Here is a 14,941-nt window from a genome sequence, read left to right on the forward strand (position 1 = left end):
ATGTGTAGACGGGGAAACCATTAGCCACTAAAAGTTATCTTTATTATAATTTTAAGTTCATAGAGATGAACCTAATGTTATCATGTCTTGAGAAGCATGAAAACATATCTGGCAGAAAACAAAACCACTTATGCGGAGGTAACATCAAAAGTTGAAAATAATGTTTATGAAACGGTTTTCCTATTGGTACAACATACTGATTTTCTCGCTCAGCGATAAACTTGTGAAATGAAGCATGTTGTTAGGTTGCATTTTGTTTGGTTGCGTGACTAGATCACTAGAATAAACTAAAGCGATTTGTATCTTTACAAAACTTGTTCTGTGACGAGTAGATAATGTACAGCACGTGCGAGTTGCACTGTGACGTGGCAACAATGGATGCTTGTGCTCCACTGTGATTGGCTGCTTACAACTGAGCAGACGTTTTCCGCGGGAACTCGTGAGCATTCTGGCGGAAATACGCGCAAATTGCAACAAATGTATAATAATTGCAATGTTTTCATAAGTTTTGTTCACTAAATTGAGTTTGAAATGTTTTATTTCTTTAATTTCAGGGTCTGAACAGTCGGTTGGCATTTGCTATAGCAGCTGCTGCATTGGGATCTTCATTCCAACATGGGTACAACACTGGCGTGGTTAATGCACCTCAAAAGGTAAGACTTCTTAAACTTACGGCTTTCCTACTTTTGATACACTAAGTAAGGACAGCGGGTACTATGCGCCTGGGACCCCACAAATAATAATAATAATAAGTGCACTTTGAATATTTTCTACTGTCATTGAATACGGCTTCTAAAAAGGAGAACAAACGTTTGGACACTCGATTTCTCCTCTTCTGTTTTATTTTCTTCCATTTTCATTGTAACTTCATCTATTCATCTTCATCTATTCCTAATGCTGTTAAATTAGGAATTGCTTTTCTCTATTTATTCATACATTAGTTATCTAGGTCATGTTTTCTCCAAAATTTAGTGGACGAAATTAAAAAACACACTATCTGTCATTTTGTGGAGGTCATGTGATCAGCACCACGCTCCGGTCGCCTTTATCTCCCAGGATTGCCCTCAGGTACCAATTAATTAGAGATTGGGTGAACCCCAGAGCCACTTCACAGAGGAACATTGATTGAAAACTGATTAATACCACCCATCCTGGGAATGTTATAAATATTGCTTTAAAATAATGTTTTGAAAATCTCGGAAAATGGGTAGGGTTACGTAAGTAGTCAAGGTAAACTATAGTAGCGGCACGGCTAGGAAATGTTGCACAATGATAGCATATGGTACGTTCTCTATCAGTGAGAAAAAGCAAAAACTTATCGTTGCAAAACACTTGTATTTTGCGCAATAAACCAAACATACCTTTCTTCCTGCAGTAACTTGAAGTGTTGTGCTAGAAACCTGGACTAAGTATAGTTACAAGGGTTTACTTTTCCTGGAAACATTATTATTTTTTTTTTTTCAAAATTACCAGGCTTTATCTCCTTGACAAAACCTGTTCCAGGTACTCCACCATGCGGTTATCGGCCTTCCATTGGAATTCACTTAGTTTAATGGGCAAATGCTGTACACCAGCGTTTTCCAACCAGGTATTCATGACCCTCTGTTAGTGAGCGATGAGGACTGACAGCGTGTGGAGGAAACAAAAGCAAATTTTGTAAACTACAGGTAGCTCTTTTCGCATCTCTAAATTTTAAATGCTCGGAATACATTAAGCTCATTAATATGCGAAACTATATGCAATTGTGTCCTTTTTATTCTGAATTAGGCAGTAGCGTACGCAGGATTTCATCAAAGGGGGGGGGGGGGTTATATCTAAACTTTCTCCAAATTCACATTACCATTGTTTTATTATACTTTAATTAAATAATAATTATTATTACTACTTTACAATAATACTCATAATTAATTAATTAGTTGAATTACTACTAATGATACTACTAATACCACTACTACCATTAAGTAGTAGAGATCTACATAAATATAGTATTTATGAAAGCAATAAAACGAAATTAATTTCTAGTAATTCGATTTTTAACGAATTCTAGAGCATTTTTTCTCTCTTACGAAATAATTGTCTACTCAACGAGATGAGACATTTTAAGTGTGAAGAAAATCCATAAAAACAAGAAAGTATATTAAAATAAATTGAAATAATCAAAGTACGGAACTCATCCAAGAAGCTGCAGGTGTTTGGTCAGTAGGGCATCTGACAACTATGCGGGAGATCCGGATTCGATTCCCGAAATTGGTTGGAATTTTTCCGGCTTTGTCGCCGCATAAATATCCCCGATAATTCACACTGTTGTTACCAACAAAACATTTTACAATAATTAAGCTTATTGTAGTTTGAATTCAGAAATTCAAACGTGCCGCGGGAAGGCGGACTGCTGGCTGAGTTATTCTTGTCGGCCTAGCCTTTGTCTATACATTAGCCGCTTTCAACGAACCAAGAACTTTCTTTAGTTAATGCTCATTGTTCACACAAAAAAATATATGATCATTGAACATTGTTGCAGCCGAGATACAAAACAACTTTTTTGCTCTCATAGTTGCCCTTATATATTATTTTCAAGGCATTCACTCTTAAAGACGCGTGTTTGGAATGCTGTGCTTTTCTCCGTGCTGCATGGGAATAATAATTCAAATTATTATATTATTATTATTAGTAGTAGTAGTAGTACTGTCGCAGGTTCTTGACAGTGATAAATTGGTCATTTTTATTTTTTTCCACAGCATTTTTCATAATGTTTCAAAAGCTGAAGTGGGGGTTTAAACCCCGTAACCCCCCTTGGGTACGACACTGGAATTAGGATCTTCCGATAGACTGGTGGTTAACGCTATCGCATTGTCATGAAAAGTCCTCGCTTTCGATTCCCGGTTGATGATCCATAATGAAGTGTTTCGAACCCTACTGTAAACTATAGACCCAGTCCCAATTAGCCTATGTGGACCATTTGACATAAAACGACCTCTGTCGACTTTTTTGGTCGATCCTGAATTGACTTAGAAAGTTGTTTGAAAATGACTTCTCATGGATGTGAATCCATATTTATTAAACGTACTCACAAACAGAATGTCATAAAGCAACGATTGTTACATTAAAGAAGCAACACATTGCAGTTACAGATTCTGCGGGGGTGGGGGGTTGAACCAATTGGCTCACACGTAATAATAATAATAATAATAAAGTTAATATTTAACAGGTTAATAAGATTAAAATATATATTCTTAATAATGATATTGTTAAAATAGGTTAATTTATTATTATTATTATTATTATTATTACTGCATGAACAAATAAAAAGATGATAGTATAAAAAGAGTATAGTTATAACAGCACGTATTCATTATCTAGATTATGTCTAGTTAAGATTACTAAAATTTGTCCACATTAAGCTGCCCTACCAAAGAAATAATGTCAAAAGCAATTTTAAATGGATTATTTGTTAAATACCTTTCAGGTTATTAGGTCCCTGATCTTTATTTTTGTGCGCATTATTAATAACGGTGGTACGCATAAATTTTCGCAGGCACTGCAAACGGAAAGCTGTGCATTATTAATCTACTAATTCTTACCTTTGTGTAAGTTCTGCGTAAATAAATCAACTTCAGATTACACAACAGTAAACAAAATTTTCATCCAAGCGAGGTGGATTTTTGGCGCCACATTTCCACCCTGCCATCCATAACTTTCCACTCCCAATACAAACCTTAACCATGTTACATAATAACTGATTTAAATAAGACAATAATAGCCTTATTATTAAATACTTTAAATATTACTGTTAAAGAATACGTTTGTTGTAGGTATGCATTTATTTAATACCCACATAATATCAAAATAACAGTAACATCTTAGCTTAAATTGCTACATGATTTCGTAACGTACTGTATGCATTAAATTAAGCAGCAGTAAATTTAACAAATTTCTCCTTGTAGGTATGGTAGCAATGTAGACAGAGGCTGTGCTCCTGGAGATTCTATTTTTTTTAACTTCGTTGTGTACTTCTTTGTGCGTACCTAACAATTGACTGCAGGGGCAGGGTGCGAAATCATTGAAAACTGGTGGGGGGGGGGGGAGAAAGTTCTTTATCTACAAACTCCCTCACCCACAAACATATGTGCAAATTATACGCTATCCATATTTGTAGTGTTATCAAAAGTAAAAATAAATCACTCAATTAAAATATATTATTATTATTATTATTAATTACATAAAGAAAATTAATTTGTTACTTTTATACATATCAGATATTGCAAAGAAGCTAATTTCTTTACCAACTGGTTAAAGATGTTAATAAAAAATATAATAGTTCAAGTGGTTTTATTATGTGTAAGTTTTTGTTTAGTTTGTGCTTTATGTTAATATAAATCAATTAGATTTATTGGTTATTATTGTTTTGCATTCTTGTTTTACTTTTATTGTGCGTATTGATGTAGATTTGTTAATGATCTCTTGAGAGAGAATGCATTCAATACTTACAACTACACTAATTTGTGTGTTTTCGATATTATTCTTATTAAAGTATATGTGAAATTAAAAGTGATTGCTGATCTTTTGCTTGCTATAACAAAAACTCTCCATCCTCGGAAATTTTTGGTGTGGGGATTTTTGAGGCCAGGATTGTTCGTGGGGGGAAATCCCCCCGTCCCCTCAGGATTTGGCACCTTGCTACAGGCTTGAACTTGTTGAATGATGAAAACCACTTCTATTTCACTTTTCATCTATTGTCTATTTTTAAATACACTGCTTTCATCTTCATAGTTTTGCTTTCACTAAATCGACGTCTTTCCTCCAACAATTTATTTGAAGTCTTTCACTTTGAGGTGCCATCTCTTATTCTATTCCAAAACTTCTTTCTTTCCATCTCGTGTTATCGTTTCCAATATGAAATATTTGGTTTGTAATTTTCAAGGGCTAGGATTTTTATGACCTAAAAATCACCAAAATATGCAAAATAAAATATGCTCTTATGTCCTAAAATTTTATAAAATATTATATATATATATATATATATATATATATAATATATAATATATATATATACAGTATAATTTGAAAAATATGCCCTTATAACAAGACTGTTTCAAACATCAATATTTAACGTATGCTGAAATATTTCCATATACATACTATTTTTAGTTCATTTTATGGGCCCTGATGAGTTGAAATGCACAATGAATACTATCTGCAAATTTTCAAATAAAAATGAAAAAAGATTTTGCTGCAGTAAAAAAAAACCCTCGAGCTAACATGAGAGTAAGAACGAATCCACTTGGAAAATGACTGCATATTTCTTGAAAAAGCGAAAATACGAGTATGCTGAATATGACCGAAAATCCATCACAATATATTTTTATCACATAGAAATGGCCAAATATGCCCTTTTAGAAAGCACCTTCATTCAATTAGTTTCTTCACAATATGAATTTCTATTAGGGAACACATCACTCTTACAGAAAAAAATATGAAATCCTAGCCCTGGTATTTACTTTCAAAAAACGAATAACCACACTTCTATAATCAAAATTAAAATTTTAGCGGTATTCACCCCGGGCAGTCGCATGGCCCTTACGCCCCCTGCTTCTAAAAGAAACTAACAACAATATTGAACCTGTATTCCTGTCGGTATTGTTGTGCAGTGGTTCTTTTGACCCTTCCTCTAGCACTTGTCCCGCGGCCAAATATCTTTCTCTAAAATTAGATGCGCACGGTGGGAAGCTGAGATCCGTGGCACCGTGCATCTCCTACGTCAGAAGGACGCAACTGGCAGACACACAAGTGTGCTCGTTCACTCATGAAAATTCCATTCATCTCTTTTTCTCTTTTTCTCAGGTAGCACTCCAAATAGCGTCCTTGGTAATCTGCGCACAATTGAAATAACTTTCAAAAACTGATCACCCAAAAATGCAACTTATGCTCATTTATGGTAACAATGTTTTGATTGCCTTATATATAGCTCGGAAGTTAGTGAGCATGGTTCTATAGCGATTGTATTTCTACCAGGAGCTTATATCTGCGAAGCCTGAAGTCTAGAGAATAAAATTCAGGAGAAAAATCTATCAGAAATTGTAAATATTATTATTCATATCAGTGAGATGATGATGCTGATTCTGAAGTTGGCAACCTGATTTCTTATGAGTTGGCAACCTGATTTCCTATGAGTTGGCAACCTGATTTCCTATGAGTTGGCAACCTGATTTCCTATGGGTTGGCAACCTGATTCGTTATGACTTGGCAAACTGATTTTCTATGGGTTGGCAACCTGATTTCTTATGACTTGGCAACCTGATTTCCTATGAGTTTGCCACCTGATTTCTTATGAGTTGGCAACCTGATTTCCTATGAGTTGGCAACCTGATTTCCTATGAGTTGGCAACCTGATTTCCTATGGGTTGGCAACCTGATTTCCTATGGGTTGGCAAACTGATTTCCTATGGGTTGGCAACCTGATTTCCTATGAGTTGGCAACCTGATTTCCTATGAGTTGGTAACCTGATTTCCTATGAGTTGGCAACCTGATTTCCTATGAGTTGGCAACCTGATTTCCTATGAGTTGGCAACCTGATTTCCTATGAGTTGGCAACCTGATTTCTTAGGAGTTGGTAAATGTATTTCTATTCATAGCCTAGGACCACGTGACATAGTGAGATAGCCCAGATCTTGGACCCAGTATACGCCACTGATTTCTACCTATTCTTCCAACACTACGTGTCTAGGGAGTACCTCATCTCTCATCTTCAGCTAGGAATCGAACCCACGACATACCTTCTATATTACTACAAATCATGTACGCTAACCAACTACTCCCATGACATTGCTTTTCCACTTGGCTGATTGCCGACTTCCGTAGCAGAGTGGTTAACACAGCTCGAATCCCGGGTTCGAATCCAGGGCATGGGTGTTCTTTGCGAGTGTCATCATTTTCACCATATCATCATTCATCTTCATCGTCGCGATTAGCCAAAAGTGGCAGGAAAGCAACGTAAAATAACCAAATCTTGACTGATTATTCACTAAATAACTGAAGAAGCACAAGGGTATATCCATGAGTTCTGAAGAGGCTCACCTTTTTTTCATCGTGATACCCTAACCACTACACTATGGGGATCGCATTTCGATTTTTCTCTATTCCAACTCTAGCCCTTACGATTTTACACCTCCTCTTTCTATGGTTTTATACGTAAAACTGTATATTTTGTATTTATATATTTAGCTATGCTTTTCATTTCTCTCGTTATCATATCTTGGGTCCTCGGAAAAAAATACATAAGTCACAAACTACTTTCACATAGGTCACACTGAATCAATTAAAGAATATTATAAGTATAATTTTATATTGGGCATGTGCAAGAATAAATATTCTTAACAGTGGTGATGCAACATGTATATCATGTCTGTAATATTTACTATTAAAAGAATAAACATAAATAACTATCTGCTAATGTAAAATTGCATTTTCTGACTTAAGGCCGTACTAAAGCCGATTTTGCGGTAACTTTTCGATAACAGATGGCAGCACCGTTTGTCATGGCAACCGAGGGCCATGTTGCCAGATCTCCGCGTAAATATAACCAAGGTAGATACCTACAGGTTGGTCGATTAGGGTACTCGATGCGAGATGACGCCATATTGGTTAGTGGATTTAAATAAAAAGTAGTAGTGGATCAGCCATGAGATTTTAGTTATATGTCCTTATTAGAAAAATAACCAATATATTTAAGTTTCTCGAAAAGGCGAGAGTAAATAATGTAAAGACGTGGTCCATATAAGTAGAAATATGTACTATATTGGATTCGAGGAGAGGGAGCCACTATTTCAATAATATAAGGTCTTTTTTTCTTAGAAACGTTTTTTTAAAGGAAAGGTGTGCATACGTTTAACCAAACTTACACACCTAAATACTAAGGTCACCTGTGGTGTATGATTCATGAGACCTTATTAATATTTTACGGATTGGAACACATTGTCTTCCACGTCTGACGTCACACCGTTCCGTTCATTACATATTGAGAAGTGATATTATAGTGAATGCCTGAACGACCTTGTGTTTGTTACATGTGCTCCAAATTCAAAGACATAAAGGAACAGGGTAGATCGTTGCGGCACCATATAAAACAGTATCTAAAAAGTAACTTTCTAAAAGTAACTAATTGATTGATTGAGCTGGTGTTTTAAGTCCACTTTGTGCATAGTAAGGCTAATCGGGACTGGACCTACAGTTTAAAGTGGAATTCGAACCACTATGTGCCTCCACCGGGTATCGAACCCGGGACCCCTTAAAAGTAACTAAGCTGTGTTGTGCGATGGAAACACATATGTTAACAAGATTAACTGCATTTATTACACAAACTCACAAAAAACGTAACACTTTACATTATTACGAAAAAACATTCCATCCCAGGTTCTGTTTGCACAGACTCTTGTCTAGCAACAATAGCTTGTTTCTTCTTCCTCTAGGAGGCAGCACTACAAGCTGCATTATGGAAACATTAATTCAGTTATAGTTATCGTTATAATTATTTTAATTAATTAATTAAAACTATGAATGACTAATTTACTCGAATAGAACATTCTGCTTAAATCTGATAATGGCGGTCGAACTGAACCTGACAAAAATGCTGTGTGTATTTCGAAGCGAACTGCGGAACTACTAAACGAGTGTACGGTGGGATGTACAAGTATTGCTCGGCAAATTGTACTATTTTCACATATCTTTCTCTTGCAACCTAAGTATTTTAGGGAAGATATTTTTAAGTTTGCTGGTGCAGAGCTTGTTTCAATTCTCCAAGTTGACATTGAGTAAAACAAAGAAAATAAATATGGCGATGCACGATTTGCTTGGTAATACTTATGCATTCCATTGTACTACCTCCAATAACGCGAACTGAGAATTCATCTAGAAAACAAGCTTCACGTTCGAAGAAAACCGGAAGTACCTTTGATAAAGATAACGCTGAGCGAAATACACTGTTCAAAGTTTGACCTATAAGGCAAGGATACCACCCTGTAGAAACAACCAGCCCTCAGATATACTCTGACGAAAATCAAGAGCTTGCCGACCTAACCAAAACTTCCAATCAGTATTGATTCTTTGTGACAAATAAGGCAAACAAGTTTAAAGCAAATCCGGATCTTTCCCTTCCAGAGCAGGTCAGTAACAGCACAGTGACCGTGACCTTGGGACATAATGATTCATTCCTTCACCAACCAAGCTTTTCCTCTAACGTCAAGGTTCACTGCTTCGTTATGTAGCCTTGCCATATTTCGCCCCAAATTATAGTCATTTCCTGCTATTTCATAACCAATGCAGGAAAAGCGGAAAGCATGTTTTGAGTCACCTTCATTTTTCATCTGTGTATCTCTATGCAAGAACTGAACTACAACATTAATTGGTCCTTGCTGTTTTCAATAGCTAACCTTGCATTCGCAACCTGAAAATTTGTTAACCTACGTACAAAATTCACTAATCAGTAGGGAGACAAATTTATGGTAAATAAAAACTGAGGAGAGCGGTAAATAAAATGTTAGATCAGCGGTATATACCAGCGGTGGAAAAAAAAACAACAGACTAATCTTATCGCTGCTACAGCTAGCAAGTTCAATGAAACTGGAAGTGGAGTAGACATTCGGGGGAAGAAAGGAATGCAGCTTGACAGGGAGAGAAGTTTTCGAACTGAGATTATGTGCGTGGGAGATCCCAATTTACAGCGTCTTCCTGATGTGATCGAAGATAAAAACGTTCTTCAGCTGCTAGTGGTAGGAAACTTTAGGCAAACGTTTTGTTACAAATCGACAGTTTGCGCGCACAACCTCGATTGCCGGTTTTTGCGTGTTTTCTACTTAATTTGATGATATTTCACGGTTATTTCGCGAAAAAGCGTTCGTTTCGTGGAAAAGCACACATTTCGCATTACTTCGCGAATAAAACTCATTCATATTTCATCATTGGGGGTGTAGTTACGTCCAGAATGTTCAAAATTGCATCTTTTTTTTTCACATTTCGCGATTTCGCGTATCGCGAAAATTCAATGTCCCTACTAATCAGCAAATGGAGTGTAAGGGGTGGCCCTTTCAAACGTCAACTTCCGTTTTACGTAGTACCCTGGGCTCATTATGCAGACTAACAAGGCAAAAGATTCACAGTCATTATAATCCTCAGTTGGGCTTGTGCTGTGTATATTTGTCGTCATATTTTCACCAATTTCATCCTCATCTTTGCGATTAGTCGAACTAGCAGAAAAGGCGAAGTGAAATTAAGCAAATAGAACAATCAATCAACTAATCAGCAATTAAAATACCAAATTTCTGTACAGAATTCGGACCACTAGAACACCCCCTATCTCTCTGAGGATATATCCCATCACTTTGGAAATCCAAAGTTTTGTGTGAAGAGTGGCGAGAACCCCCCAAAAAAGTTTTGAACAGTTAGTAGGCCAGTTGCCCTTGTTAAGATATACAAGTCTCCAACCACCTCTATTTTATTCTTTGTGATATAGCATCTCGACTCTAAAATTTCTTTACTATTCTACTGCACCTGTTTATGTGTTACACCAGTGTGACCAATCCTTTCTGCTGACTACCCACCCCAAATCACCACCCAAGGGTCTTCACAGGTGCCACTGTCATGTAGACCTATCTTACTTTATTTGTGTCACCCCTTTCTTCCATGTCAGATCCTACATTTCTTTATAAAACTTTGTACCTCATCTGGTTCTATGTCTCCCCTTCTATCTATCTTGCTTCCAGGTATTTAAAGTTCTGTGTTTACTAGTTCTTCTTTCCCATACTCTGTGTCCTTTGTTAGTTCTCTTTTCCATATTCTGTCTAATGCTAGCTCTTCTTTCCCAAGTTTTTCAAGCTCCGTTCCTCTGCTAGATCTTCTTCACAAGACATAAAGCTCTGAGCCTCTGCAAGTACTTCTTCCCAGGCATCTAAAGTTCCATGCCTTAACTGGTTCTTATTTTCCAGGCATTTAAAGCTCTATACCTTTGCTGCATTCTGTTTCCCAGGCATTTAAAGTTCAGTTCCTCTGCCAGCTCTTCCTTCTCAGGCATTTAAAGCTCCATGCCTCGGCTAGTTCTTTCCAAGACATTTAACCCTTAACCACACTCTTGAACATTTTGGGCACTAACACAAGACCTCTATGAAAAAAAATTATATCAATATATCAAGACATATTTTAAATGATGTGAATTTAATCATGTCTTATGCTTTGTTATTCACTGAACACAATTACGTAGTTTTGAGAGCGAAACATTAGTTTTTAACTTTTCAAAAATAGTATTTTGTTTATATTGTGAGTTCAAGGAAAACAAATTCACTAAGCCAAAATATATCTTAACTGAGTATTTACACACATCTGATCAACTAGAATTTAGTCCTTAGTTAATGTTTAACATTCATTCTTCAAAACCATGGGTCCCTATATTCAGTATATGCCTCAAATTAAAAAAATCTGCCATTCTCTTGTCTATTGATCATAATAAATTTTCGGTGATTTTAACTCTCAAACAAAGTCGTGACGTCCACGGGACCGCAGTATATAAATAGAACACCGCAGAAGCAGATAATGGAACATTTACCTTCATGCTTTCACAGCACACTGAAGTTGAGGAAGGTACTGAAAGATAGGTAGCCTCAAGGTCAAAATTAATGGCGGGGTTACAAGCAAAAGGAACGCACCGGTCCATGGGACATCACAACTGTAGTTGAGGGTTAAAGCTCCATGCCTTAACTGGTTCTTATTTCCCAAGAATTTAAAGCTTTATACCTGTGCTGGGTCCTGCTTCCCAGGCATTTAAAACTCTGTGCCTCCGCTAGTTCTTCTTCCCAAGCATCTAAAGCTTTATGCCTTTATTGATTCTTACGTCTCAAGACATTTAAACCTCCAGGTCTTTGCTAGTTCTTATTTCCCAGGCATTTAAAGGTCCATGGATAGTTCTGCCTCCCCGAAACATTTTAAAACTCTGTGCCTCAACTAGTTCTTCTTCCCATTGTATCTAAAGCTCCATGTCTTTACTGGTTCTTATTTCTCAGACATTTAAAACTCCGTGTCTCTGCTGGTTCTTATTTCCCATGCATTTAAAGTTCTGTGCCTCTGCTGCTTCTTATTTCCCAGACATTTAAAGTTCTGTGCCTCTGCTGCTTCTTATTTCCCAGGCATTTAAAGTTCTGTGCCTCTGCTGCTTCTTCTTTCCCAGGCATTTAAAGTTCTGTGCCTTTGCTGCTTCTTATTTCCCAGGCATTTAAAGTTCTGTGCCTCTGATGCTTCTTCTTTCCCAGGCATTTAAAGTTCTGTGCCTCTGCTGCTGCTTCTTTCCCAGGCATTTAAGGCACCATGCCACTTCTGGTTCTTATTTGAAAGGCATTTAAAGCTCAATGTCTCTGCCACTTCTTTCCCAGGCAATTAAAGCTCTTTACCTCTGCTAGCCTTCTACAGACTTAATTCTAAATTAAATAGCTTGTTCCTTTTCTTTCTTTCAGCTCATTGAAGAATGGATTAGGACAGTCCGCTTCAACCGAACACAAGAGGATGTGGAACCAGCACAGGTGACGCTGATATGGTCAATGGCAGTTGCTATCTTCTGTGTTGGTGGAATGATTGGCGGATGCGTAACCGGTTACATGGCAGATCGGTTTGGGAGGAAAGGAGGGCTTCTAATTAACAACATTCTTGTCGTCATAGCTGTAATCCTGGAAGGAGCAGCTAAATCTGCTAACTCATATGAAATGGTAATAGCTGGACGATTCTTCATTGGTATAAATTCAGGCCTGAATGCTGGGCTTGCACCAATGTATCTCGCTGAAATCTCACCTGTGCATTTACGTGGTGCGGTAAGTACTATTTTTTTTTCTTGTTATTCATGTATTTTAATACAATGAAGAAAATTCTATGGGCACTTACAGTGTGTGCCATTTGGGCTTACTTTAAATGAAAATATTTGCAATGGGCTATTGTAAAAGTAATGAAAATTTATGTACATATGCAGTAGTCTATTAGATAATAGACCCCAAAAAGCAGTTAGAATCAGTGTTTCAGCCTCCAACATGGAGACTATCTCAAGAATCCAATCACTAAACACTATGGTGAAGGTTAAAATTACTTCAAATGAGATTGTATCAGGCAAGTGATGTTGCTGTTATGCCAAGTGCATTTAAGGAATCTTTGTTCAAAATTAATGTAATCTGCAATAGCTGGTCAGTGCTTGCCTATCTACTGAAAGATTTCTCCCTTTCCATCTTCCATTCTTCTGATCTCTACCTTCCATGCTTTATCACTGGATTCCTGTATGCCCTACTTTATAAATTGAAATATTGATCTCAACTACATAGGAGCATTTACCCATGCAACAGTCACAACACATAAGTTCCTTCAAATTTCCTCCAAATTTTCAGATCAACTTTGTACAGTGCACCTTTTTTAAGCCACATACTCACCATAACATTTTATTCTGTCCTATATTTTTAATTTTGAAAATATTACGGATATTCCTACTTAGTATGAATATATTACTTGGATGAAACAAAAATTTGTGATTCTATTCTGCTACAATTAATATCTTTTTTGCAATTCATTATTTATGGATCAATAAAGTGCTTGTTTTACGAGTATATACTTACATGAAATTTAATATTTATTCCAGGTTGGTACTGTATACCAATTAGTCATCACAATATCTATCCTGGTATCTCAGATCCTTGGTCTAGAGTCTGTTTTGGGAACAGAGGACAAGTGGCCTATTCTACTATCTATAACTATCATTCCAGCGATATTCCAAATCGCAACCTTGCCTATTTGCCCTGAATCTCCAAAATACACGTTGCTGAACAAGGGCAGAGAGATAGAAGCACAGAGAGGTATGTTTTCCAAATGTTATGCATGGAAGACTATAAGTGAATTTGATTCATTCTGCATGATGTTTATTGATTATGTTAGAATCATTCAAGTGTCCACACTCGCAGGATGTTGCCTACAATAGCTTATAGTTGTAAGAAACATAACTTACCTTATTGTGTTGCATCTTCTTTTTCTTCTATTATTTTCACAGTCTCACCATCTCTGTTCTTTTCTCACTAGCATTAACATGGTTGAGAGGAACCATTGAAGTTCATGACGAGATGGATGAAATGAGAAGTGAATATGAAGCCATGAAAATTGTGCCGAAAACTACTTTGCGTGAGATGTTCTCAAATCCTGCTTTGCGTATTCCGCTAGTCATCGCGATTGTCGTTATGATCAGCCAACAACTTTCTGGTATTAATGCAGTAAGTATACACATTAAAGGTTGTTTAAATTATTTACTTCTACATATCAAACATTTGAAATATTTCTCTTTTTTTTCTGTATTCAACATTTTGAGCTCCGTTTCAAACCCTTGTCAAAGAAATTCATATGATTTATGTACATAAAATAGTTTTATCTTTATTGTGGTTAAAGTATTATTATACTCAAAATAAGTACTCACTAATCCACGGATTGAATACTTTTTTCAACATAATAATTTGCTACTGTATCATTCTTTATTAAAAAGATGTATAATAAAGTATTGGGTCGCTGCATAAGTTCGTAGTGTTTTATAACAGGAATACAATAATTAATTAACACAAGTACACAGGTGGTAAGATGAAACATTCTTATTGTAGTCTAACAATACACAGTCACAACAACACTCACTCAGTCAGTAATGTAGTCGCCTCCATTGTCAATGACCATCTACCAACGTTGGGGAGGAGTTCGATGCTTTGCCTGTAGAACTGCTGTGTTTTCAGTATATGGCATTAGCCCCGTACACAGCACAAATTGTTTTTGAGATGAAGAAATCAGTTAGCCAAGTTTCAAGCGCAGCTTCATTAGGAAATACTTCCTACTGCTGAACTTGATCTTCGGTTAAAATCGAAGTGCAGAATGTGCCGGAAATGTTCAACTTTATCCACT

At 36.5% G+C, this 14,941-nt stretch overlaps 1 protein-coding gene across 6 annotated transcripts in view; it reads left to right on the top strand.

Moving 5' to 3' along the window:
* Positions 1-14,941, top strand: part of LOC145981493 (solute carrier family 2, facilitated glucose transporter member 1-like) — a 214,414-nt gene that overhangs the window by 187,241 nt on the left and 12,232 nt on the right. For all 6 annotated transcript variants that reach the window (XM_083114758.1, XM_083114755.1, XM_083114756.1 and 3 more), the window contains 4 exons: positions 555-653; positions 12,490-12,840; positions 13,650-13,863; positions 14,084-14,271. In XM_083114758.1, coding sequence (XP_082970884.1) covers positions 555-653; positions 12,490-12,840; positions 13,650-13,863; positions 14,084-14,271 — 852 coding nt within the window. The remainder of the gene's footprint in view (positions 1-554; positions 654-12,489; positions 12,841-13,649; positions 13,864-14,083; positions 14,272-14,941) is intronic.

This window comes from Lepisma saccharinum, chromosome 29 (assembly GCF_977018435.1).
Source record: "Lepisma saccharinum chromosome 29, izLepSacc3.1, whole genome shotgun sequence".
In the NCBI taxonomy this organism is placed as follows: domain Eukaryota; kingdom Metazoa; phylum Arthropoda; class Insecta; order Zygentoma; family Lepismatidae; genus Lepisma; species Lepisma saccharinum.